Source organism: Scomber japonicus, chromosome 12, assembly GCF_027409825.1.
Source record: "Scomber japonicus isolate fScoJap1 chromosome 12, fScoJap1.pri, whole genome shotgun sequence".
In the NCBI taxonomy this organism is placed as follows: Eukaryota; Metazoa; Chordata; class Actinopteri; order Scombriformes; family Scombridae; genus Scomber; species Scomber japonicus.
The window spans coordinates 28,289,934-28,313,788 of record NC_070589.1 but is presented as its reverse complement, the minus strand read 5'-3'; the positions used below and the strand labels follow the sequence as shown (position 1 = coordinate 28,313,788).

The 23,855-nt window shown below is 38.9% G+C and overlaps 1 protein-coding gene across 1 annotated transcript in view; it reads left to right on the top strand.

The window, feature by feature from the left end:
* Positions 1-23,855, top strand: part of LOC128369409 (integrin beta-1-like) — a 37,024-nt gene that overhangs the window by 7,811 nt on the left and 5,358 nt on the right. The window contains exons 2-14 of the mRNA XM_053330447.1: positions 10,203-10,269; positions 11,315-11,400; positions 14,371-14,593; positions 15,262-15,432; positions 15,540-15,778; positions 16,716-16,871; positions 18,383-18,478; positions 18,579-18,668; positions 19,281-19,421; positions 19,840-20,042; positions 20,607-20,845; positions 22,103-22,325; positions 23,234-23,466. Of these exons, the coding sequence (XP_053186422.1) occupies positions 10,203-10,269; positions 11,315-11,400; positions 14,371-14,593; positions 15,262-15,432; positions 15,540-15,778; positions 16,716-16,871; positions 18,383-18,478; positions 18,579-18,668; positions 19,281-19,421; positions 19,840-20,042; positions 20,607-20,845; positions 22,103-22,325; positions 23,234-23,466 (2,167 nt within the window). The remainder of the gene's footprint in view (positions 1-10,202; positions 10,270-11,314; positions 11,401-14,370; positions 14,594-15,261; positions 15,433-15,539; positions 15,779-16,715; positions 16,872-18,382; positions 18,479-18,578; positions 18,669-19,280; positions 19,422-19,839; positions 20,043-20,606; positions 20,846-22,102; positions 22,326-23,233; positions 23,467-23,855) is intronic.

Below are 23,855 nucleotides of genomic sequence, written 5' to 3'. Positions count from 1 at the left end.
TCCTTAATCGTACTGTTCATCTATTGCATTTTACCATTTTTATCATTTTTTTCTTCTTTCTCATTTTCATATTCTATTATTTGACAGGCGACGTGCACTATTTGTAGTAACCCAGATGTTCATCAGTTAGTCAGTGATCTCTCAGGTCCTCTCGTCGGATGATTGAAGCAGCTCTTTTATGCATATTAAATTGAATATATTGAAGCGATGTAGTAATTTAATAAAATAAGCAACAGTAAGTGAGACAGTGTGCAGGAGCATATGTATGTTTAAAAAAAACCAAAACAACAAAAAAGTGTATGTTGTCACTTTGGCATTTAAAAAAGAAACCATAATATTAAACCTGGTGTTACTAAAGTCCAAATAAGGGGTGAAATGAATCTTATCATGATCATTTTTCCCATATTTTTAAATGGAGACAACATTCAATACTCAGTTGCTAAATTAAATGTGCAAAATGAGGCATGATCCATTCTTTCTCTCAGCATGGTAGTGAATGATAAACTAGCCCTGTGTCCACTTATCAACACTTGATGATAACTTCCAAACCTGAACGTACATGTCTGGTCCTGCAGCAAAGATTGTTGAACGAGCCACCAAACAAACATTCACCAGCGGGGGGAAAAGTGCACTGCTTATATCTGTTAGCATGCTCGGCAGCTAAAGAAAAAACATGTAAACATACCTGCGACTGTCACATCAGATCTGGTTGATGCTTAATCTGCAAAATAGTTTTAGTTTTTCTCCAATGAGACATTAAATGTTGCAGATAACTCAGTTCAGTGCCTTTCTTATTGTCATTGAACAGCATTGAACTGAACTTTGAACTTCATGAACACATAAATGGAGACTAAATCCAATGAGACACATAAAGGGAGACTAAATCCTGCATCCATCTGATCAATTGTGCTCCTATACAACACTAAACCATTAATTCAGCCATATGCAGGAAGGTTATCAGCCTATTTGTTGAACTGTGCCTCGCCCCCCCCCCCTCAGTCTGAACATGCACTTTGTAAAGAGTAACTAACCGTTCACAGATGTGCTTTTTCACTCCACCTTTGACACAACACCGGGCTTGTCTGTGCAGCATCCTACAAGCTGCAGAAACATGTCACTGTGAGGTCAGGAAGGCAGATAATATGCACAGCCCTGAAAACATAGTTAGCTCTTAATCAGATAATGCAGCTCTTTCACTTTAATGACGGCCGGATATGAACTACATATATGCCGCTAGGTGATGAAACTCTTCCAGTCTTATCACTTGACCGCTCCCCAGATAAGGGCAAGTTTATGGTTTTATTGAATTGAACATGTTATATTACTCACTGTTAAAGTAGTGAGTAATGTTAGCAGTAATGTTAGTCAGTGGTCCTTATTAAGCTCTCCCCAATAGTAAACAGGAAGTCTACTGCTCCAGAGGTTTTTCTCAATGAGTTTGCCTACTTAATAATAAAACTGAAAGCAATCGTACACCATCTTTGAGCAGACAGAGAACGAGACAAAGAAAGCAAAAGAAGCAGCGGTGACTAATTAGCTCAGACTGAGTCGAAACCTCCAGTTCACCTCCTGAGTTTTAGTGTCACTGAAATCACAGCTCTGCTTTAAGTGAAAAATGATCCTTTTTTTTTTCTTTGAACATTGGTTTACACAGAGTGGGTTGAAAGGGTGACATGAGGTCAAGGACTGTCTTTTTTTTTTTTTTTTTTTTTTAAGTACCATATTATATCCCCACTGATACAAATATGTCTATGTATTATTAAGCCTATATAGAATTAGGTTTATATAGAAACCCCCCAAGATGTATCCCAATAGAAAACAATTGAGGATACAGATAAGGTAGGGGGAGGAAAGAAAGAGAGAAAGAAGGAAGGAAGGAAGATCCAGATCCAACTTGGCATTATGAACTTTAAACTAATTTAAATGAACATGGATTAGTTATTGAGTTTATTGGGTAAAATATATGTGCAGCTGGTGATTATGAAACTAACTTTAACGTGACATCTTACACATGTTGGATTTCTTTTTTTCATACATGCCCCACCTAGTGACTTTTGTTTTTACTTTTTCTAACTTTTGTTTCTGATATCTCAGCATGCTGCTCTGATTAGTTACCATGGAGACAAATACACATAGACAGACACATGCAAACTGTTCAAACTTACTAAAATAAAACACTTTCACCACTAAAATGAACATTATAACTTTCATTAAGGCGGATTTCATTGCAAGGCTGTTATAGCGAACTTAACTTTATTGTAGCCATAGCAACTGAGTGCATATAGATATGTTAATTTATATCCTGATGTAGTGATTAAATTAAAGATCTTTTGCAAACAAAATACAAATATGCTGATCTATATTTTTGGACAATCCTGTGAACAAATTATTTATTTTAACATGGACCCCAGGAAAAGGAGCTGTTGCCATGGGTAACAGCTAATGGGGATCCAAATAAACTAAACTAAACTAAACCAAACTAATCAAATACCTGGAAAAATGAAGAAGTGAATGTGCTACATCACATAAATGTACAAATCCAGACAGCAGTTCTCTTCATTGATGTGTAACGTTGGCATTAATTGCGTACTAAACCCTTACTGGCAAAAACTAATAGATATCTACTTCAGTATAGTGTTGCAAACCGTCTAAAGTTTTTTTTTTTTGCTTAGTCTGTACTTCTGAATCATCATTCTCTATTCACGCTGATTTGTTACTCGAGACTCTCAAACATCCGCTCCCTGATCATCCATTAGATCAGCCGTCTGCCGCCTCTCCATCACGACCCAAACGTCACCAAAGGAATTCCTGTTTGTCGGAGTGGGAGGAGACGTCACACACACACACACACACACACACACACAGGGCCTCGATTCTTTTACAAGAAAAGCTAGAGACGCACGCACGAGTCGAGGAATGCCTCTCTGTCTCTCGGTGAATTTACAATCGGGAGAAATAAAAATAAAAAAGCTTGGCTCTGTGTTCCCCAGAGGAGTAGTTTCAGATTTGGAGTCTGAATGAGAACACCTCTGACCTGTCTGAAGCCGACGGCGGGCAACGGAGCGTAACAGAACAGGGAGCGCTGCTGCAGAGGAGAGGATTAAGTTTCAGTCGGCTCTTTGCAGCAGCTGTTGGGAAGAAATTCTTGATAAACCATCCTTCTGATTCATCCCCCCCACCCCACCCTCCCCCCCTCCGTTCCTCCACTGTGTAAAACTGAACTATGCTGCTGAATCATACTTGTTTCCACATGTTTCAGCACAAACATCTTTTACTGTGAACACACATAAACAAGAAGTTACAAGGAAAACATCTTCTCCTTTGACTCAAGAAGAAACAGATTTTAAAGTGTTTATCTTCCTTTTTTTGAGACTAAAATAATACACGTGCCTTGCTTGGTTTATCACAGTCTCACACACACATCCTTATTTGAGAAATGACACTGTCCTGAGTACTGTACTCGTATTGGAAAGGGTCCTAGCAGCCAGGTGGACCTCTAAATGACAGATCGCCACGACGACATCGAGCGCTCCAAACACAAAGCGTCCAACGTCTCTTGTCTTCTCTAACCTGACCATACAAAGTCATGCTTCGACACGGTTTACTCCTCCTAATCTAAATATTAGGCTCTTGACTACTTATAGACTCATCGAGAGAGAGAGAGAGAGAGAGAGAGAGAGATTCTGTTTGACGATGGAGGGAGCGAGAGAGGAGAGCTCAGGCACTGTAAGAGAAAAAATGACACCTCATCTTGACTTTAAAACACTTCCCCCTTTTTTTAAATTTTTTTAATTTTGCCTGTCATCTGCCACTCAGCAGTCATGTAGCCATCAGCGTTGCTTCCCATGACTGACTCACAGTTAAACTAATATCCACAAATGATCAGTATCTACTGCGAGTCAGGAAGCGGCACGGACTCACATATGTAGTCAACTGATTCCCTTCCAACTGATATGTAGGACAGATACAGTAGCTTCAACTCTGTGTGTGTGTGTGTGTGTGTGTGTGTTTCATGGTTTAAGGGTTAAAACCAGACCATTCATGATAGATTTAGCTGATTCATGCTGCTGTACTTTCCCTCCAGCAGTTTTATAAATGCTGATTCCTGGCAATAATTTACTGGAGATGCAACAATGATCTGAACGCAACTATTTTAATATCAGGGAATCGTTTGTCATTTTCAAGCAAACATTTGCAGCTTCAATCTGGTCAAATTTGCAGATTTTATGCAGATCTTTGTCCTTATAAAGAAATGCTGCATCTAGTACATACACAAGAAATCCTTATAAAGATCTAGTACTGTAATCTGGCACATCTAGTCCTTTTATAAAGATCTAGTACTATAATCTGGCACATCTAGTCCTTTTATAAAGATCTAGTACTATAATCTGGCACATCTAGTCCTTTATAAAGATCTAGTACTATAATCTGGTACATCTAGTACTATAATCTGGTGCATCTAGTCCTTTTATAAAGATCTAGTACTATAATCTGGTACATCTAGTACTATAATCTGGTGCATCTAGTCCTTTTATAAAGATCTAGTACTGTAATCTGGTACATCTAGTACTATAATCTGGTACATCTAGTCCTTTTATAAAGATCTAGTACTGTAATCTGGTACATCTAGTACTATAATCTGGTACATCTAGTCCTTTTATAAAGATCTAGTACTATAATCTGGTACATCTAGTACTATAATCTGGTGCATCTAGTCCTTTTATAAAGATCTAGTACTATAATCTGGCACATCTAGTCCTTTTATAAAGATCTAGTACTATAATCTGGCACATCTAGTCCTTTTATAAAGATCTAGTACTGTAATCTACTACATTATAAAGACATCCATATCAAAATCCAGTACTATAAAGAAATCCTTATAAAGAAATGCTAATTTGCTACATCTAGTACATTGGAGTAGATTTATAAAAGTTAATTATCTTAAATCACATAAGACTATTAGTGCACTTGTGCACACATTTCGGCAGGTTAGCGTCACCTCCAATCAAACACAGCCGTTGTGCACTTACCAGAAATGACGATTAACTCGTTAGAAAGCTAGCGTTAGCATTCACATTATCATTGGCGCTCCCAAATCATGTGAAATTACGTGAATCATGACTCCTAAATTAACCCCATAAACCTACTGATGGCTTATATGTGACAACAGTATAGTGGTGCTTCATGCCAAAAACACAAGTATAACTTACATTTGATGTTCACCATAGCTACACCATTCTCAGCTGCCATTACCAGTTTGAAAATGGGTCCCTCCACTTCCGCTACGTAGCCAAGATGGCGACCGTTGAGGACGAGAAGTGTCCATAGGTCCACACTCAACTTTTTGACTTATAGTGCGCTGCATTCTCCTACACTTCTCTAAGTGTTAACGCACTTATGCACACTAAATATTAAGTGTAACTACAGAAGTAAGAGAATTGAGACACACAGCATGAGTCTCTTAACTTGCAGACAGACAGAAGAGGAAGTTTTATCAGCATAATTCAACATGTGATTAGGATCTGTTGAACTGTCTTGTCTAGCTCATTGCAAAAGAAGTTAGGTATGTCTCTCTAAGCTCTTCCAGGAGGCTCTTTTAGTGGTTGAGTGAAAAGCCCAGACAGTCTACTTCTCACTGGGAGACTTCATTCAATGCATAAAAGAAGCTATTGATTAGAAATCCCACATTGCGTGTTAAACACTGACCAGGAGGTACGTTAGTTAACTACGGCTAACGGCTAACTCACTGACAGGCTTTCTTTGACCTTCTTGCTTCCTGCTGGGTTCACCACATACCAACCGGCCCTTCTGTTTTATCACGTCTAACAGAGGAGCAGTTTTACCAAAGTCTTCACACTGTCTGCTTATATCAGCTCTTATCAGCTGTGACGTTGTGGCGGGGGAGGTGGGGGGGTAGACAGACACACTTTGACTTCAATGTCCCGCCATTCAGTTATCCACGTCTGCTCTCAGCTGTTCATTCTTTGAAGTAACGAAGAAGCGGGTGAGAGTTCAATTTAACCACATGCACAAAACTCACAGCTTATAGATAAGACAGTCAAAATGTAGATCAGGCTCAACTTTTAAGGAAGACTTTTCTATTCAGATGTACAATAAAAAAGCCTCTACATACATAGTCATCCCTGGAGATGACTACCCCCCCCCAAATGCCTCTCCGATGCCGTTATATGGCAACACAGGCACTGGAAGAGACCCTGAATACTTTTCCAATCTGTCAACTCTCTGCAATTTGCAGCCCTGAGCAGGACGAGCCCCGGCGCAGCAAACAAAGCTGCTCTTCAGGAATGTTTGGGAGGCGCCTTTTTTTTTTTTTTTTTAACGGTGTCGAAAGAGCTTTTTGCAGTTGGTGTCGACTCTGATCTAATTTAGTGTCTTGCTTGGGGAGTTTGTTGCGTGTTTAACATTTCAACCAAGCCTTAAAGTCTTTAATTAGCATATAAATTCTGAAAAGGGAGTAAATAATTTCAATCTGGGTGTTTATAATATCATATTGTGCCACCATGAAGATGAAAATTGAGGTTTTTGAGTGAAATTTATTGTACTTTTTAGCTTAAATACAGCAAACTAAGAGTCTACCCCTGCTCTCTATTTCATGACTTCTTCCCTACAAGCAGTATGATAACCATCGCCCCAGCTCTAAGGGGGGAAATTCATTTCATTTCATTTGGTCATTAGACCTCATTCGACAGGATGTGGTTGTTTTTGCAGCGCTGCGTTGTACCCTCTGACCGAAACCTCTGTATCTACACAATGTTTTATACCTCAGCATCACTCACAGATTGTTATAAAACATCTTTCCTTTTTTTTCTTGTGAGGTGTGAATTTAACACATTTGACTCAACATGATTTAAGTCTATTTTTGGACTCTCAGCTGTTGACTTAGCTACTGTCATCACAGACCTTATTTCCTCTGTTTATTTTACTGGGGTAAATAGAGAGTTGGAATCAGTTTCAGAGTTTGAGGGTTGGGCAGAGAGTCAAGGAAGTGTGTCACCGGAGATTCAGCAGGACGTATGAAAGAGCCTGACCAAATATGGGAACACACACACACACACACACAGACACACACAGACAGACATTTTTCTGTTTTCTGGTATAGATTTGGGACCATAGCTGCAATTAAAGTGCTGTTTTTTGAGGTTAAGGCCGGTCGGAGTATACTTGGCAGCTTCGGCTCTCCGGGCTCCAGCTCACTGCGGTAGAGCGTCATCAGAGGACCCTCTTAATAAAGCCTCAGTTATTCCTTCCTAGTTTGAATTCTTCACTGCGGCCATCTTGGTTTTTAAATCTGCTGGCCAGGCTGCTGCTGCTGCTACAGTCATTATTACACATCTGCTGTTAGACTCATTGTGAAACACTCTGGGCGAAGATAAACACCTAAAAGAGCAAACGTGACTAGCCTCTCCTTGTCATAACATTTTTATTATGTCTCTTAAAACCTCTGTTAGTCTCCTTTTGTCTCTCTCCTGTTCTCCTTATCTAAAAATGCCCTTATTGAGATAACTATCCACCTTTTTGTTTTTTTTTATATATGCAGGCCTGTAGCGGCATGCAAGTTTCCAAACGTCAATCAGAAATGCGATGCCAGCTTATTGCGGGCTAATCATTCCTCCATATTAGGAATAAACAAAATGAGAGCCGCTCCTCTTTGCTGCTGCCTAACGGTCCTCGAGGTATTTCTCCTCAACGTCTGGATACATTCTTTACAACGCTCGGCATGATGGGGGATGCATGATGCAGTATCTTTTAAAAAGCTTTTTATTCATTGTGGGCATCTATTTTAAATTCATAATCAGTTTTTTAACCCTCCTGTTGTCCTCGAGTCAAGGAGGGATGGAAAGGAGGGATGGAGGAAGAAGGGAGGAAGGAAAAGAAGGAAGGGAGGAAGGGAAGGAAAGGAGGGAGGAAGGATAGGAAAGAAAGAAGGAAAGGAAAGGAGGGAGAAAGGAAAGAAGGAAGGTAGGAGGGAGCTAGGAAGGGAGGAAGGAAGGAAAGAAGGACAGAGGAAAGAAAAGAGAAGGAGGGAGGGAGGAAAGGAAAGAAGGAAGGAAGGATGGAACAGAGGAAGGATGGAACGGAGGAAGGAGGAAGATAGGAAACGAGGGAGGAAGGGAAGGAGGTAAAGAAAGAAGGAAGGGAGAAAGGAAAGGAGGGAGGAAGGAAAGCAAAGAAAGAAAGAAGGTAGGTAGGAGGAAGGAAGGAAGGAAGGAAAGAAAGAAGGAAGGTAGGAGGGAGCGAGGAAGGAAGGAAAGAAGGAAGGGAGGAAGGTAGGGGGAGGAAAGAAAGAGAAGGAGGGAGGAAAGGAAGGAAGGAAAGGAGGAAAGAAGGAACAGTCAAAACAGATGGGGTCAATTTGACCCGGGAGGACGACAGGAAGGTTAAGAGTCACCAGGAGCTATAAGAACATTTGAGTTATGGTGTAATTAACAGTATAATAGTTTATTTAAGTGTGTATGAACTTATTAAAGAGGTTAAAGTGTCCTCAGTGCAGCTGTATGCTGTATTACACAGAGACATGAGGTGTGTTAGTCAGTGGCATCAGGAGGGAACATGTGGATCCTGACTGATTATTTCCATTATTTATTCAACTGATGAGTATTTCCATTTCTTTTCGATGAAGCAAATAGATGTGTTGTCTATAAAAGGTCAGAAAAATGGAGTCCAGGGTGACGTCTTCAAATCATCATCATCATTAAACTTCATTTTAGTTTCTCTGGAAAAAAACTGAGGATTCATTTTTAAAAAAACAAAGCAGTTATATTAACAAAACATTTTAAATGTAAGATGATATTTCTAAAGTATCTACATGTTATCAGGGAATCAATATTTAAAGTGAGTTGAAGGTGTCTTTGTCTTGTTTTGTCCAAAAAATAAAAAATAAGTTAAAAGATCAATAAATAACCAGATGAGGAGGAATGTCTCTTTACTTAATCAATAAAAACTGAAATGTACAAAATATACATGTAATAAAGTTTTTAAAAAGAAATGAATATATTGAAAATGTCAAAGTGAACATTTGCATTGACTGACACCAGAAAAACATGGATCCTATCAATAATCAATAATCAATCAATAAGGAAGAAAAGGTTCAGGTATCAAACACACGGCAGATGACGTCAGATCCAACTCACTTTAAAAAGAAGAAAAAACAACTATTAACTAAACAATGAATTGATTATCAAAACAGTACCTCTGATGTTGACTTGTGAGAATAATGTAGTGTGAGCTGATGGATAGAAACTAATGAAAAACCCCAAATGAAGAAAAATAGGTTGTAGACGTGTGGGAGGAAAAGAGAGAAAGAGAGAGATGCTGAAAGCTGAGGGTTTTATAATTAATAGAGATCTGGACCCTGGTGATCCACATCTAGTTTACATTAGAGCTCCTTAAAGAAAACATAGATTCATTCATAGTTTGGGGCAGAAAACACGTTCAATCATCTCAACACTGAATCATTCAATCAGCTGAACAAACTTAACTTCATGTCTTAGATTTATCTCTCACTATAGATCACTCATGAGATATTAACCTTCCTGTCGTCCTCCCGGGTCAAATTGACCCCATCTGTTATTACTGTTCCTTCTTTCCTTCCTCCCTTCCTTCCTTCCATCTGTCCTTCTCTTTCTTTCCTTCCTCTCTCTTTCTTCCTTCCTTCTGTCCTTCTTTCCTCCCTTCCTCTTTTCCTTTCTTCTTTCCTCCCTCCCTCCTACCTTCCTTCCTTCCTTCTTTCCTCCATCCTTTCATTCCTCCCTTCCTTCCTTCTTTTCCTCCCTTCCTTCCTCCCTCCTTTCCTTCCTTCCCTCCTTCCTTCCTCCCTCCCTCCCTCCCTCCTTTCCTTCCTTCCTTCCTTCCCTCCTTCCTTCCTCCCTCCCTCCCTCCTTTCCTTCCTTCCTTCCTTCCTTCCTTCCATCCTTCCTTCCTTCCTTGTCTCGAGGACAACAGGAGGGTTAAAGCTCTGCAATGAAGACAAAATGCACGATTATCTCACACACACACACACACACACACACACACACACACACACACTCTATATATATCTGTTCCATATGACACATTTCCTACACAGCTGCATCGGAAATGTACAACTGATAATTAAATGTGTTGAACCTTTACTCCGCTGTGTTTCATTCATGTTTTAACTTCCAGCACAAAGTAATCTTATATACTTTTCTTGTTTCCAGATGAATCTACAGTTACTTGTGTTAGTGACGTTACCGGCGCTCCTCTGGGCCGACCGGACGCAGCAAGGTAAGAACCTGCAAATCTCATCCATTTCTGTTTCTTATCTGAACTACAGCTTTTAATTAGGGCTGCTCGATTATGGAAAAAATCATAATCACGATTATTTGGGTCAAAATTGAAATCACGATTATTAAAACATTTCTTTTCCGTCCGGCTTAATTAATGTTCTCTCCCAGCAGCAGCCTTTTATCTGCCGCTTAACGCAACACACAGCAGAACATGTGCAGAGATATTAGAGCTGAGCGGGTTACCATGACGACAGTTCACACATCACTTCCTGGTTTTTAATAATCAGTCAGTAAACTCAGCATCGTCTGACGCAGGCTGGAAACTCTGCACTTTTATTTACAGTTAAAACATTTCACCGTGTGTTTCAGCTTCTGTCAAACTAACGGAGCTGCAGCGGCTTCTGGTTTAAGCTTTTCAAAATAAAACCTTTGTTATTGAGCGCTATCTCATTATTATTATTATTAAAAATAGTTTCCCCCCGATTTTATTAGTTTTGAGATCGTTTGGCCCCTAAATCGTAATCACGATCAAATTTCTATTAATTGAGCAGCCTTATTTTTAATGTATTTCCAGCTGTTACAGTCACACTAGTGCAACTCAGCCTCCAAAGTATTCATTATTTCACTTTAGATCCATTGATTATCAGGTTTTGACTTGTCACCTCTCATTTTAACTGCATTGATCCAAATATTTCCTTTTTTTTTTAGACAAAGCAAGGTTAAAACATATTGTAATCCTTTTCTCCTTTCATCTATTTTACTCCTCTCAAATCTTATATTCCTTAATTTGTGTTTTTATGACAGTTAATGATAGGAGTCTTTCTTTTTTTTCTTCTTTTTTATGAGATGAAGTCATCATTTGGTGACATGCCTGGAGGAGTTTTTCTCAGCATGACTCAGTTTTCTGACCTGGGTTGTGTTTTTCTAAAGCCAAAAAAAAAAAAAAAAAAAAAACTAAATCTGTTTCGAGTTAGTTGAACTAATGGAAAATCCAGTTTTGTCATCTTGGCTTAAAAAAGAACCTGCCTGTCGTCTCTTTGCAGAGGGAAGCATATGCATCAAGGCGAACGCTCAGTCGTGCGGGGAATGCATCCAGTTCGCCGAGTCGTGCGGATGGTGCACAGATGAAGTGAGTTAACTCTTCTAAAGCTTTGCCACTCAAAGTATTTTATCATATGAACATCTTATCTAGAAGATCTTAAACTGTGGGGAGTGGTTTCCTTTGTGGCTTTGTGTGGCATCATTGAATTGTTGAGGGAACAAACACAGCTGCTGCTCATCGTCATCTTCATCTTGTGCAGAAATGAATGCAATCACTTAGAAATCAAGGCAAGAACAAATGTCATGATATCTATGACTAAATATCTGGATCGATACTGTAACAATGATGTAAGTTCAGAAAATAGCATCACTTTACTGTAATGCAGCCTTTTAAACCAGGAAAAGACACTTATACTATATCATGATGTCACCATATCCAAAATCTATGATGATATCTAGTCTTATATCACAATATCAATATGATATCGATATATAGCTTAAAATGCTTTAACCCTCCTGTTGTCCTCAAGTCAAGGAAGGAATGGAGGAAGGGAGGGAGGAAGGAAGGAAGGGAGGGAGGAAGGGAGGAAGGAAGGAAGGAAGGGAGGAAGAAGGAAGGAAGGAAAGGAGGGAGGGAGGAAGGAAAGGAGGAAGGAAGGAAGGAAGGGAGGAAGAAGGAAGGAAAGGATGGAGGAAGGAAGGAGGCAAGGAGAGATGGAAGGAAGGAAGGAAGGGAGGGGGGGAGGAGGGAAGGAGAGATGGAAGGAAGGAAGGAAGGAAGGAAGGAAGGACAGAAGGAAGGAAGGGGGTGGAGGAAGGAAAGAAAGAGAGAAGGAGGGAGGGAGGAAGGACAGACGGAAAGAAGGAAGGAAGGAAGGAAGGGAGGAAGGAAGGAAGGGAGGGAGGAAGGAAGGGAGGAAAGAAGGAACAGTCAAAACAGACGGGGTCAATTTGACCCAGGAGGACGACAGGAAGGTTAAATTGAAGCATTTCAAATAGCCTGCGTACAACAATATGAGGTCATAGATACTGGTGTCTATATATTTAAAACAAATAATCCAAAGATACTCTGATTCAGGTAAAAAAAAGTATCATACCATATGTTTTTAATCATTCATATTTTTTTTTGGACTATCCATTTCATCGGATGGCTGAAGTCTCATATCTTTTTAAATACGTTGTTTCTCAAGAACGAAGTTTGTGGATCTGTCCCATCACTTACATTGAAATCTACATCAATCACGTCTCTTTAGATGGACAGTATGAACAGGAGGAATGATTACAGCTAAGAAAAGCACGTTCCAACTATGGCTGGGCAATAAATCCATATCATGATATTTTATAGATATCGTCTTAGATTTTGAATATCCTAATATCTTCATATGGGATAAATGTCTTTTCCTGCTTTTAAAGGCTGAATTACAGTAAAAATGTCATTTTCTGAGCTTAAGACAGTTCTGTTATCTGCTGCCATTCAAAAATATAGCACCCCCCCCCCGCCCCCCCCAGCAATAGTTCTGCTCTGCCAACAAGGAGTGAAAAAAAGGAGTGCTTTATTGAAACTGGATGAAATTTATCCACTTTACATTATTATCCACATTACTAATGATTATTTATCAAAAATCTCATTGTGTAAATATTTTATGAAAGTGCCGATAGTCATCCCTATAATACTGCCAAAATATCCATATTGAAGCATTTGGTCAGAAGTATCATGATATTTGATTCAGCCCTAGTTTCAACGACACTTGACTGTTGATTTAAGTCAGATATGAAAAATTGTGACTCCACATTAACTTAATCATCTCATACTTAGAGTTTATTATCATATCAGTGGTCGTTATTGTTCAAATCTTCAATAAATCACATCAGAGTTAAACAACACAGACAGATTGCTCTCGTTTCCACTGCTGAGAACAGTCGCCCTGCAGACTGACTCTCACATATCTGTGGTTTTCAAAACTCCTGAATTGATCTTATCTGATGAGTAAGAGTCGATGCAGAGGAGGAGTATATAAAAAAACTGCTACTGTGGGTCATGTGGTTTTGAAAGAATTAGGTCAAAAGGACTATTTTAGTTTTGACTGAACTCATTGTCTCCAGTTCTTCATCTCTCCTCGTGCCTTTGGTGGAGATCATGTGCATCCAATCTATATTCTTAACTCGGCCTCCTGCTCATCTGTTTCTCCTCTCCTGCTGCTGCCTGGCAACAGTAACCTACAAACTAGATCATTTAAAGCTGTTTGTTTTTTTACACTAAATAGATCAATTTCAGCGAATCAATTTCCTTCCTTCCTTCCTCCCTCCTTTCCTTCCTTCCTTCCTCCCTCCTTTCCTTCCTTTTACCTTCCTTCCTCCCTCTCTTCTTTCCTTCCTTCTTCCTTCTTTCCTCTTTTTCTTCCTTCTTCCTCCCTTTCTTCCTTCTTCCTCCCTTTCTTCCTCCCTCCTTTCTTTCCTTCCTTCCTACCTTCCTTCCTCCTTCCCTTCCTTCTTTCCTTCCTTCCTCCCTCCTTCCGTTCCTTCCTTCCTTCCTCCCTCTCTCCTTTCCTTCCTTCTTCCTTCCTTCCTTCCTCCCTCCTTTTCTTCATTCCTTCCTCCCTTCCTTCCTCCCTCCCTTCCTTCCGTGTTGCTCCCTTCCTTCCTTGACTCGGGGACAACAGGAGGGTTAACTGACTGAATTAGTTTTCATATTTTAAAATATGTGAAAATGAAAAGTGACAGATTAAGTTTTTTGTCCTTTTATTCCTGTTATGTTTGTCAGAATAAGTTGTCAACATGTTTTTTTAATGCACATTTACAACACTTTCCAGATGTTTATGCACATTTACCACCAGTGAAAATGACTTTGTATCAGCTGTAGTGACCTGAACGCACCAGACACCTCCTGTATATCTGGTTTTATGTGGCTCGATGCTTTTAAGATTATTTTTTGTCACAGATTAGACCCTCAAAATAGCAAGTTTTCACCTCAGAGGAAGCATTTAGAAGATCAGTCAGGTGTGTGGTAGAGATTTCCCCTCAGATAATTCTCATAACTACTTTTTTGTCTATTTCACAGAATTTCCTCTCTGAAGGTGAGTCCAAGTCGGCCCGCTGCGATGACATCCAGTCTCTCATAGCCAGAAAGTGTGACAAGGCCAAAATTGAAAACCCCCGCGGAAAGTACGTGATAGTCCAGAACAAGAACGTCACCAACCGCAAGAAGGACGTAGCCGAGAAACTGAGCCCTGAGGAGATCACGCAGATCCAACCCCAGAAACTCAGCCTGACACTCAGATCTGGTAATTATTCAATGACTGTAGCAGAATCAGAAAGTGTTTACTGATGCATGTTTTTAAGAGTAAATCTATTTTTGTGAATGGTCACTGCTCTTCATCAGGAAATCTGTGGAGGAGAAAGAAAGTTTAACACAATTAATTGCAGCTCTGGAAAAAGTACAAAATGGATAATTAAAGTAACATTAAAGCCACACTTTCAAAATAAAACCCTTTATATTAGAATTAAATTGTAAATTATTTTGAGGGACAGTAGTGAGACAAAGGGTAATTGCCAAATTTAGAGATTAAAAAAAAAAAAATTGTACTTATTTTATTATCTTGCTACATAGTGATAACAGGTTTTTTTTGTAATGTGATTAGGTGTTTCAACCAGTTATACAACATATAATAAACAATTAATTAATATAGCAGTTAGTTAAAATGAATCAATAACAATCTTTTAAATTATTACAGTATATTGTGATCATTTTAAATTCATAAATAAATCGGAGGAAAAAAGAAAATTCTGCATAATATAAAAATTATGAATTGTTGTAAGGGGGTATTTTATTTTGATGGGGCATTGTGTGTGTTTTTTAAGTAGTAACAGTAAACGGTGAGGTACAGGCACGTTGAAATGTTCATAATCTCTCAAGTTTTCCTAAAAAAAGTGTGATCTTTATCTCTCTCAGGTGAGCCGCAGACTTTCAATCTGACATTCAAGCGTGCTGAGGATTACCCCATCGACCTGTATTACCTTATGGACCTGTCATTCTCCATGAAGGACGATTTGGAAAACGTCAAGAACCTCGGCACCGACCTCATGAAGGAAATGCAGGGCATCACCTCAGATTTCAGGATCGGTGAGGAAGAACTTTGACTCCCATTAAAAAGGATTATAATCACAGAGAAAAGCTTTTTACAACACTAAAACATATTTACCTTTTATTTATTTCCTCCCTCCGTTTAGGGTTCGGCTCCTTTGTGGAGAAGACCGTCATGCCTTACATCAGCACCACTCCCGCCAGGCTCATCAACCCCTGCACAGGGAACCAGAACTGCACCAGCCCCTTCAGCTACAAGAACGTCCTGAAGCTGACGGACAAGGGAGACGACTTTAACCGATTGGTCAGTCAGCAGCAGATCTCTGGAAACCTGGACTCTCCAGAGGGGGGCTTCGATGCCATCATGCAGGTGGCGGTCTGCGAGGTGAGAAGTAGGAACGTGTCATTAAAGCCGAATAGTCGAATAGTAGTTTGCAGGGTCTAAAGTCGACCTTAGTGGGGTTTTTTTTGTCTTTTGAAAAACTTAAATGAAGAGTTGAGCTGTGTAGTCTACTATGAAGAGTTCATTAGCAACTACTACAGAGCAATTCTCACTTTCAGCCACTAGGGGGAGCTCTAAGTTTTTGTAAAGCACCTCCCACCTTATCTAGAAGTGGAGTCTGACAGGAGAGTGAATTTTTACTGCTGCCCTCGGTTACTTTGACTCGGTAGTAAGTTAGCCTGCTAGCTAGCTGACTGGAAGGAACATGATGCAGACGAAGCCACACAAAAAGTTCAGCGTGGAAAAAATGCTGACTCGTGAAAAAGTTGCCGACAGTTACTGAAGGAGACGAACATTAAGCTAATCACCAAACTAGAGCGTCAACAACTGGAACAGCTCCTCGAAAGTGTGACAAAAGTCTCAGAGAGGAAACTAACATTATGTCTCTTATTGCTAACATGATTATAAAGGATCTGCTCAGCGATGGAAAAAAATCCACGTTCTTTTATTTTTAGAGATCTGTAAGCCTGTAAAAAAATTTAATTAATGTGTTTCTATAAATAAATGAAAGCTGATTATCAGTTAAATAAATACAAGTTTGTACAGTTATGAATATTTAAAGTTAATTTTGGACGCATTATCTATTTAGCTCCTGTGAATGTCAGCATTGCAGTGAATATTCGGTAAGTCAGTCCCAAAAAATGGGCTCATGCACATCCCTAGTGAGAAGGGTTGGGTTAGATTTGTAGTAGTTATTTGTAATATTAGAACATTTAGATGTATTTTTCCATTGCACTGTATTTAGGAGGCGATAGAGGCTTCAACATTTATATAAAATATTAATGATATTCCTCCTTTTCTTTGTCTCTTGTCTTTCCAGGATCAAATCGGCTGGAGGAACGTGACTCGCCTGCTGGTGTTCTCCACCGATGCCGGTTTCCACTTTGCTGGAGATGGCAAGCTGGGCGGCATCGTCCTGCCCAACGATGGAAAGTGTCATCTGGAGAACAACATGTACACCATGAGCCACTACTATGTATGTATGAAGTTTATCATTTATTTAAGATGCTTAATGTGTGTGGGGAGAGTTGAGTGAGCAGGTGTGCCGTTTTTCAGCTTGACCTTTTCAATAATGGACTCAGGTTCTTGTCGATGTTAAAAGCTGCGACTAGAGATGCAGTATTTATGAGAGACTGATCGATACAGGGTTTTTGGGGCTGATGCTGATACCGATATTAAGGATATTACAAAAGCTCTGATATCGATATCTCAACATATAATCTTATATATATATACAAACACACATGTGACAAAGATGTATATGGGAGGCTGTGATGTTCAGTTACAGTTTAACAATAACTTTAAATCAGTGAACTGAAACAGTAATGGGAATTAAATAATTATAACTTTTATGTAAAACATACATAGAACCAAAAAACATACACATGTACATATATTAAACATGAATTAAGACGAAGGATCAGATATACATAAAATGCTGCCTATATATCTAAAAAAAAATATCACCACTTGTAGGACATCATAAATACTGATATATATCTGTTTATTCATCTGTTGATTATTTTCTTGATTAATCAATGAGTTGTTTGGTCTATAAAATATTAGAAAATGTTCTCCAAAACCCAAAAAGGGACCTTTTTAAATGTCTTTTTGTTCCTATATAGTTGATTTGTGAATGAATATACAAGCCAACAATATATCAACAAGACTAGTAGTGGGATATTAATATTTATTAGCTATGTTTAGTAGGAATATTGTCTTTTTGTGCATGTTAAAGCCAAGTTTATAGTACTGCATCAACTCAATGGCGTGGTTAACCTGCCAAAGTTCTTCATCGGGGCTGAATGATGCTGGTGTGAAGTTCCTGAAGGGTCTAATGTGAAAGTCGTTTATGGTTTGTTTACCTCGTAGTTGAAGTGCTCGTACTTCTGCACCTCCTCAATCAAGCGTTCTTCTACTTGGTCCATGTTTTCTTTTCACTCAAAAATGACAAAACTCCAACACTATTTAAAAACGGAGGTTTGGCAAGAGGAGGAAACCGGAAAAGCCAAAATACCGGGAATGATGTTGTGCATATTAATCGCAGCCTTTGCAGCGATTACAGCTCTAAAATGTTCCTAAAAGGAAGAGAAATAAAGACAGACATGTTAATTTAACCTGAATATACACTGTAATGACAGTGTGAGGGGTCGTAATACTCTACGCTGCAGCTGCACCACCTGAGGTGTTCCTGACCAGCTCATACCTTAGGAACGATATAACTCCGACACGTTTTAAAAATGGAGGTATGGCAAAAGGGGGAAGCCGGAAAAGCCAAAATGCTGGGAATGATGTCATGCAGATTAATTGCAGCCTTTGCAATCTGTGTCGCTTTAATGCATAGTTAAAATTTTTTAGAGGTGCAGGTCAGGTGACAGCGTCAAGTAGTATGAAGCAGTGCTATAAACCTGGCTTAACAAACAGTCTGTGCTCTGAAATGGTTGCTCATTTCTTCTGTTATTAATATATTGATTCATTCTTTAACAGGACTACCCCTCCATCGCCCATTTGGTCCAGAAACTGAGCGACCACAACATTCAGACCATCTTTGCCGTCACGGAGGAATTCCAGCCTGTTTACAAGGTAGAGTTTGAGTATTGTTTTAAAAGTCTTTCAACGCTAAGATGCACTTTTAAAAAAAAAAAATTATAATCTTACCTTGATCCTTTTGTGTCTCTTACAGGAGTTGAAAAATCTCATTCCCAAATCCGCTGTTGGCACTCTGTCGTCCAACTCCAGCAACGTGATAAAACTCATTATTGATGCTTATAACGTGAGTCAAGCTGCAACATCTTCACATCATTTACAAGAAGATAACAAGTTTTAATTTCTTTGTTTTATACGAACCATTTGAAACCTGAATGATGGAATGAAATAAGGCTGCTCAATTAATCGAAATTTGATAATAATAATAATGAGATAGCGCTCAATAACAAAGGTTTTATTTTGAAAATCTTAAACAGGAAGCCGCCGCAGCTCTGTTAGTTCGACAGAAGCTGAAACACATGGCAAAATCTTTTAACTGTAAATAAAAGTGCAGAGTTTCCAGCCTGCGTCAGACGATGCTGAGTTTACTGACTAATAATTAAAAACTATCGTCATGGTAACTTGCTCAGCTCTAATATTTCTCTTTTTTTTTGTAGCTTCAGTGAGGATAAGACTTTGCAAATTGAAACACGACCAAAAAATCCTGTAGCTAAAAAATAAAAGTCAATTAAAACTGACAAACTGGAGGCAATATCACAATGCCTCCTTCCTCCTGGAGTTAAATAGTTAAGCCCAAAAAGAACAACTCAGCAGTAGCGTCTGAGTTTCCACATGTCAGAAGGCTCGTGTACAGATGGTAGTAAAATATTCTGTCTTTCTTTCTTTTTCTTCTGGACAGTCTCTGTCATCTGAAGTCATTCTGGAGAACAGCAAGCTGCCAGAAGGAGTTTCAATCAGCTACAAGTCCTTCTGTAAGAACGGTGTGCAGGGAACCGGCGAGAACGGCAGGAAGTGCTCCAACATCTCCATCGGAGACGAGGTACATATAATCATTCTCAAGTAATCTAAAATTAAATAAAACAACAGTTAGGTACATTATGCACCTTTTTTACTTTAAAATAACAACTTAAAGGAAATATGAATATAAAAAATGGGTCAAAAAATGGGTCAAATTTGACCCTGAACATTATGTAAAGGTTAAGTGAGTAACTGTTGATAATTAGGTGAAGACTCATCTGCACATGCTCATAGAAAAGTTTTCATCAGCAGTAACACGCAGAAACTGGTAGCAGTAATTTTCAGATCGCTTGAATTCTCTATTTGTGTGAGAAAAAGACAGAAAAGTTCAAAAAAAGAAAACCACCACACGAGTCACGTCTGTAAAATGTCACAATAAGCTTCGAGGCATCCTCCAGATGAGGTTTAATGACGCTTATAAACTCCCCTCTGCTTCCCAGGTGAGCTTTCAGATTTCCGTCGAGTCTCAGAAGTGTCCGTCAGACGGCAAAGAGGAGGTCATTAAAATCAAACTGCTGGGCTTCACAGAAGAGGTGGAAGTAAAACTCAACTTCATCTGTAACTGCGAGTGCTCTGAAGCGGGAGAAAAGAACAGTGACAAGTGCCACGAAGGCAACGGCACCTTCGAGTGTGGAGCCTGCAAGTAAGTACGAAGCGGGGGAGAGATTCACTATTTTAAATGAAATAATACCTCCCTCACTCAAATAATAACTCTAAATAATCAGACCAGTGGTCTTCCTGTAAGTATTTGTCTCCCAGTCATCTTTATTTATCTTTATTTTCTCATTGAATTAATCTTTTTTTTTTTGTGATCAAATGTTTTATTTTGTTTTAAGGAAAGGTATAAACATACAAAGAGTGTGAAAAAATTAAATAAATAAAAATAGAAATAAAAAAAATAAAATACATGTACATGCACATAGTATAAAAATAAATAAATATATATTAATGTGCATATATAGGCGTATATACATAAACACATAAACAACCAACTAAGATAAAATAATAATAGAAAATAAAAATAAATAAATACATAAATAATTATAAAAATAAATACATAAAATGAATTTAATGAATTAAATAATTAAATTAATTAATTAATTAAATATGTAAATAAACAAATAATTAAATGCGAATATAACAAAATCATAGCAAAAGTCTTACTGAATTAACTTCTTAACTAACTCTAACTTATTTTGTGTTTCAGGTGTAATGACGGTCGCATCGGGCGTCTCTGTGAGTGCAGCAAAGACGAAGTACGGACGGAGGATCTGGACGCCAACTGCAGGAAAGACAACGGTACAGATATCTGCAGCAGTAACGGAGACTGTGTCTGCGGCACCTGCGAATGCAAGAAAAGAGAAAACCCTGCAGAGGTCTACAGTGGGAAGTACTGCGAGTGTGACAACTTCAACTGTGATCGCTCCGGCAACAAACTCTGTGGAGGTGAGGACTTTGATTTATTTATCTACTGACTTTGTATATATTTGAATATATTGATTGATTGATTGATTGATTGATTTATTTTTATTAACGTGTCTTGCACCAGAAGTGCCCAGCCCAAAAGGGTTTACAAGACACTGAAATAAAAGAAGGAAAGAACACATAATAACAAATGAAACTAGATAACGAGATAACAGGCATTAGAGCAATTAAACATATAGACCGTCCTGATGCTTTTTCCAGGCTTCACATATTATACACATATTTAGCCAATTTAAAAACATTAGAGTTAAACAGCCAGTCCATTCTGTCTTCATCAGAGCACCAAAACATTTCTGGGTTTTTAACACACATTTCAGTAAATATTGGAGTTCTCAGTTCATCATACAAGGGACAGTATAAAAGAAAATGTGATTCATTTTCAACTTCATTGAGTTCACATAACTCACATAACCTTTCATCTACCGACTTCAAGGTTCAGGGGAAGGATTCCTGTTCTCAGCTGGGCCACTAAGTACCTTTGATTTCTTGTTAGGTTTGCTTTAACATAAGGTTCAGGGCCATAATTATGCTTAATTTGGATATATATTCGTAATATATCCACATATTTGAATATATACGTGCATGTATATAGGTGTGAATGTGTGTATGTAAGTTAAGGTATAGGTGTACATATCTTGTGTGTATATATACATTAAGTTTCAAGTTTATTTTAATTATATAGGACTTTAAAAAGTAAACAGACTTTGCACCAAAGCGCTTCACAAAGACAGACTAAATATATATGCATATACAAGCATGAAGATATATTAAATTTAAACACAAGTGTAAAACTCTAAGAAATCAGATTAAAACACATTAAACTCAATTAAAAGCCAGAGAATAAAAGTGAGTCTTTATATTAGTGCTTATATGGTAATGTATGTGGATACACTCTTGTTAGGGGGACATTGTTTTTGTTTTCAACTTTTAAAATAATAAATAAAAAGAGCATTGAAAAGTGTTTGGCTCGGTGGGTGGAGCGCCCGCCCCATGTGTTGAGGCTGCAGTCCTCACTGCAGGCGATCCCGGTTCGAATCCCACACCGAGGGGTCCTATCCTGCGTGTCATTGCCCCCCTCTCTGCCTCCCATTTCCTGTCTCTCTCTCTACTAACCTGAACAATAAAGACAAAAAGACCCAAAAATATACTTAAAAAAAAAAGAGCATTGAAAAAACAAAACAACAACTATGTGGTAACTATTATCTTTTGTTGTAACAGGACACGGACGCTGTGAGTGCAGAGTGTGCATCTGTGACGCCAACTACACCGGCAGCGCCTGCGACTGCTCTCTGGACACTTCCACCTGCCTCGCCAAGAACGGACAGATCTGCAACGGACGCGGCGTGTGCGACTGCGGAATCTGCAAATGTACCAACCCCAAATTCCAAGGTCCGACCTGCGAGATCTGTCCAACCTGCCCCGGAGTCTGCGCGGAGCACAAGTAAGTCTGAAGGAGGGTTATTATAGTTAACTAGAACTAAGACTAGCAGTGAAAAGATAATTTAGTTGAAAAGAGACTAAATAAAAATTACAATGAACAATGAAAAACAAACTAAAACTAAACTGAATTACAGATAAAAGCTTTGTTTTTGTTTTCCCTTTTTTAAATGCATCCTGCTTCCAGTAGATGGCAGCAGAGCGGACGCTTGCTGTTGCACAACGCACAAGAAAAAGATGCTTGACGTGCAATTTCTGATTTTCTAGAAAGAGGAAGTTGTTGTTCTAGGTAGAGACATCACAGCCCAATATGGGAATATTTAGACTACGACTCAGCAGTAGATAAAAGTAAAAAGTGCGGTGATGATGAAGAGTGACGGACAGGAACAAAGCTAAAAGGGGAAAAATCCCACTGATGTGAAAGTCCACCTTCGAAGCTCTCACAGAGAAGCAGGAGACAGCTCACAGTCAGAAACAAACTCTACCTCAGTGTCAGCATTATTTCATCCTTTTTAGCTTCTACAAATCAAAGCTTTCCTCCTACAGTAACACCTGAAAAACTACAACTACTGAATCACTTGTTAAACTAACTGAAACTAAACTGAAATTAAAAAAAGCAAACTGAAAAACTAAATGAAAACAAAAACTAATGCAAATTTCACAACTATAATAACTCTGGTCTGAAGCCATGAGTCTGTGTGCTTCCTCTTCCTGTCTTTCCTCCAGAGTCTTCAGTTAATTGTAGTGAAGTTAGAGTGCTTGGTATTTGCAGTGTGGGTGGATGGGTGGGACTAGTCGAGGTTGTTTCCTAATCTGGGATCGTAACGGAGGTTTAGTCAACATTCGCTGTGTGAAAAAAAACAAAAAAAAAAACAACTTGAGTCAACATTGTCTATGTCGTGTCTTGCACAGGGATTGCGTGCAGTGCCGAGCTTTCCAGGCCGGTGAGAAGAAGGACAACTGTCAGAAGGAATGCGACTACTTCCAGCTGATGAAGGTGAAAGACCGCGACAAGCTGCCCCAGCCCACAGACCAGAGCTTCCCCCTGACTCACTGCAAGGAGCGCGACGCCAACGACTGCTGGTTCTACTACACCTACGCCATCAGGAATGGCACCAAGGAGGTCTACGTGGTGGAGAATCTGGGTACGATCGAGCTGCTTAATTTGACATTTTATCAAGAATTTAAAACTCTGATAGGTTGAATGTGATGATGTTGCAAGTTTGCATCAGGTGCATCCAGGTTATTGAGTATCAGACACTTGGTGGCCCTTTTTGGATAAATACCTGGGTAAAAAAATTAATTGTTGGGGACATAAGCCAAATAAATCTTGCTCTCTTTTAGAGGCAAAGGATTAGAGTTAGGTTATAATCTGCTTGAAATCTGTGATCCATTCATTTGCTAGTTGCCCCTAAACCACTGTAGTTTTGACAGGTGGTCGTTTTATCAAGAATTTAAACTCTTGATAAGTTAAATATGATGCTGTTGTAGTTAATATTACAAGTCCCCTTCGTTGTAGCATCAGGTGCATCCA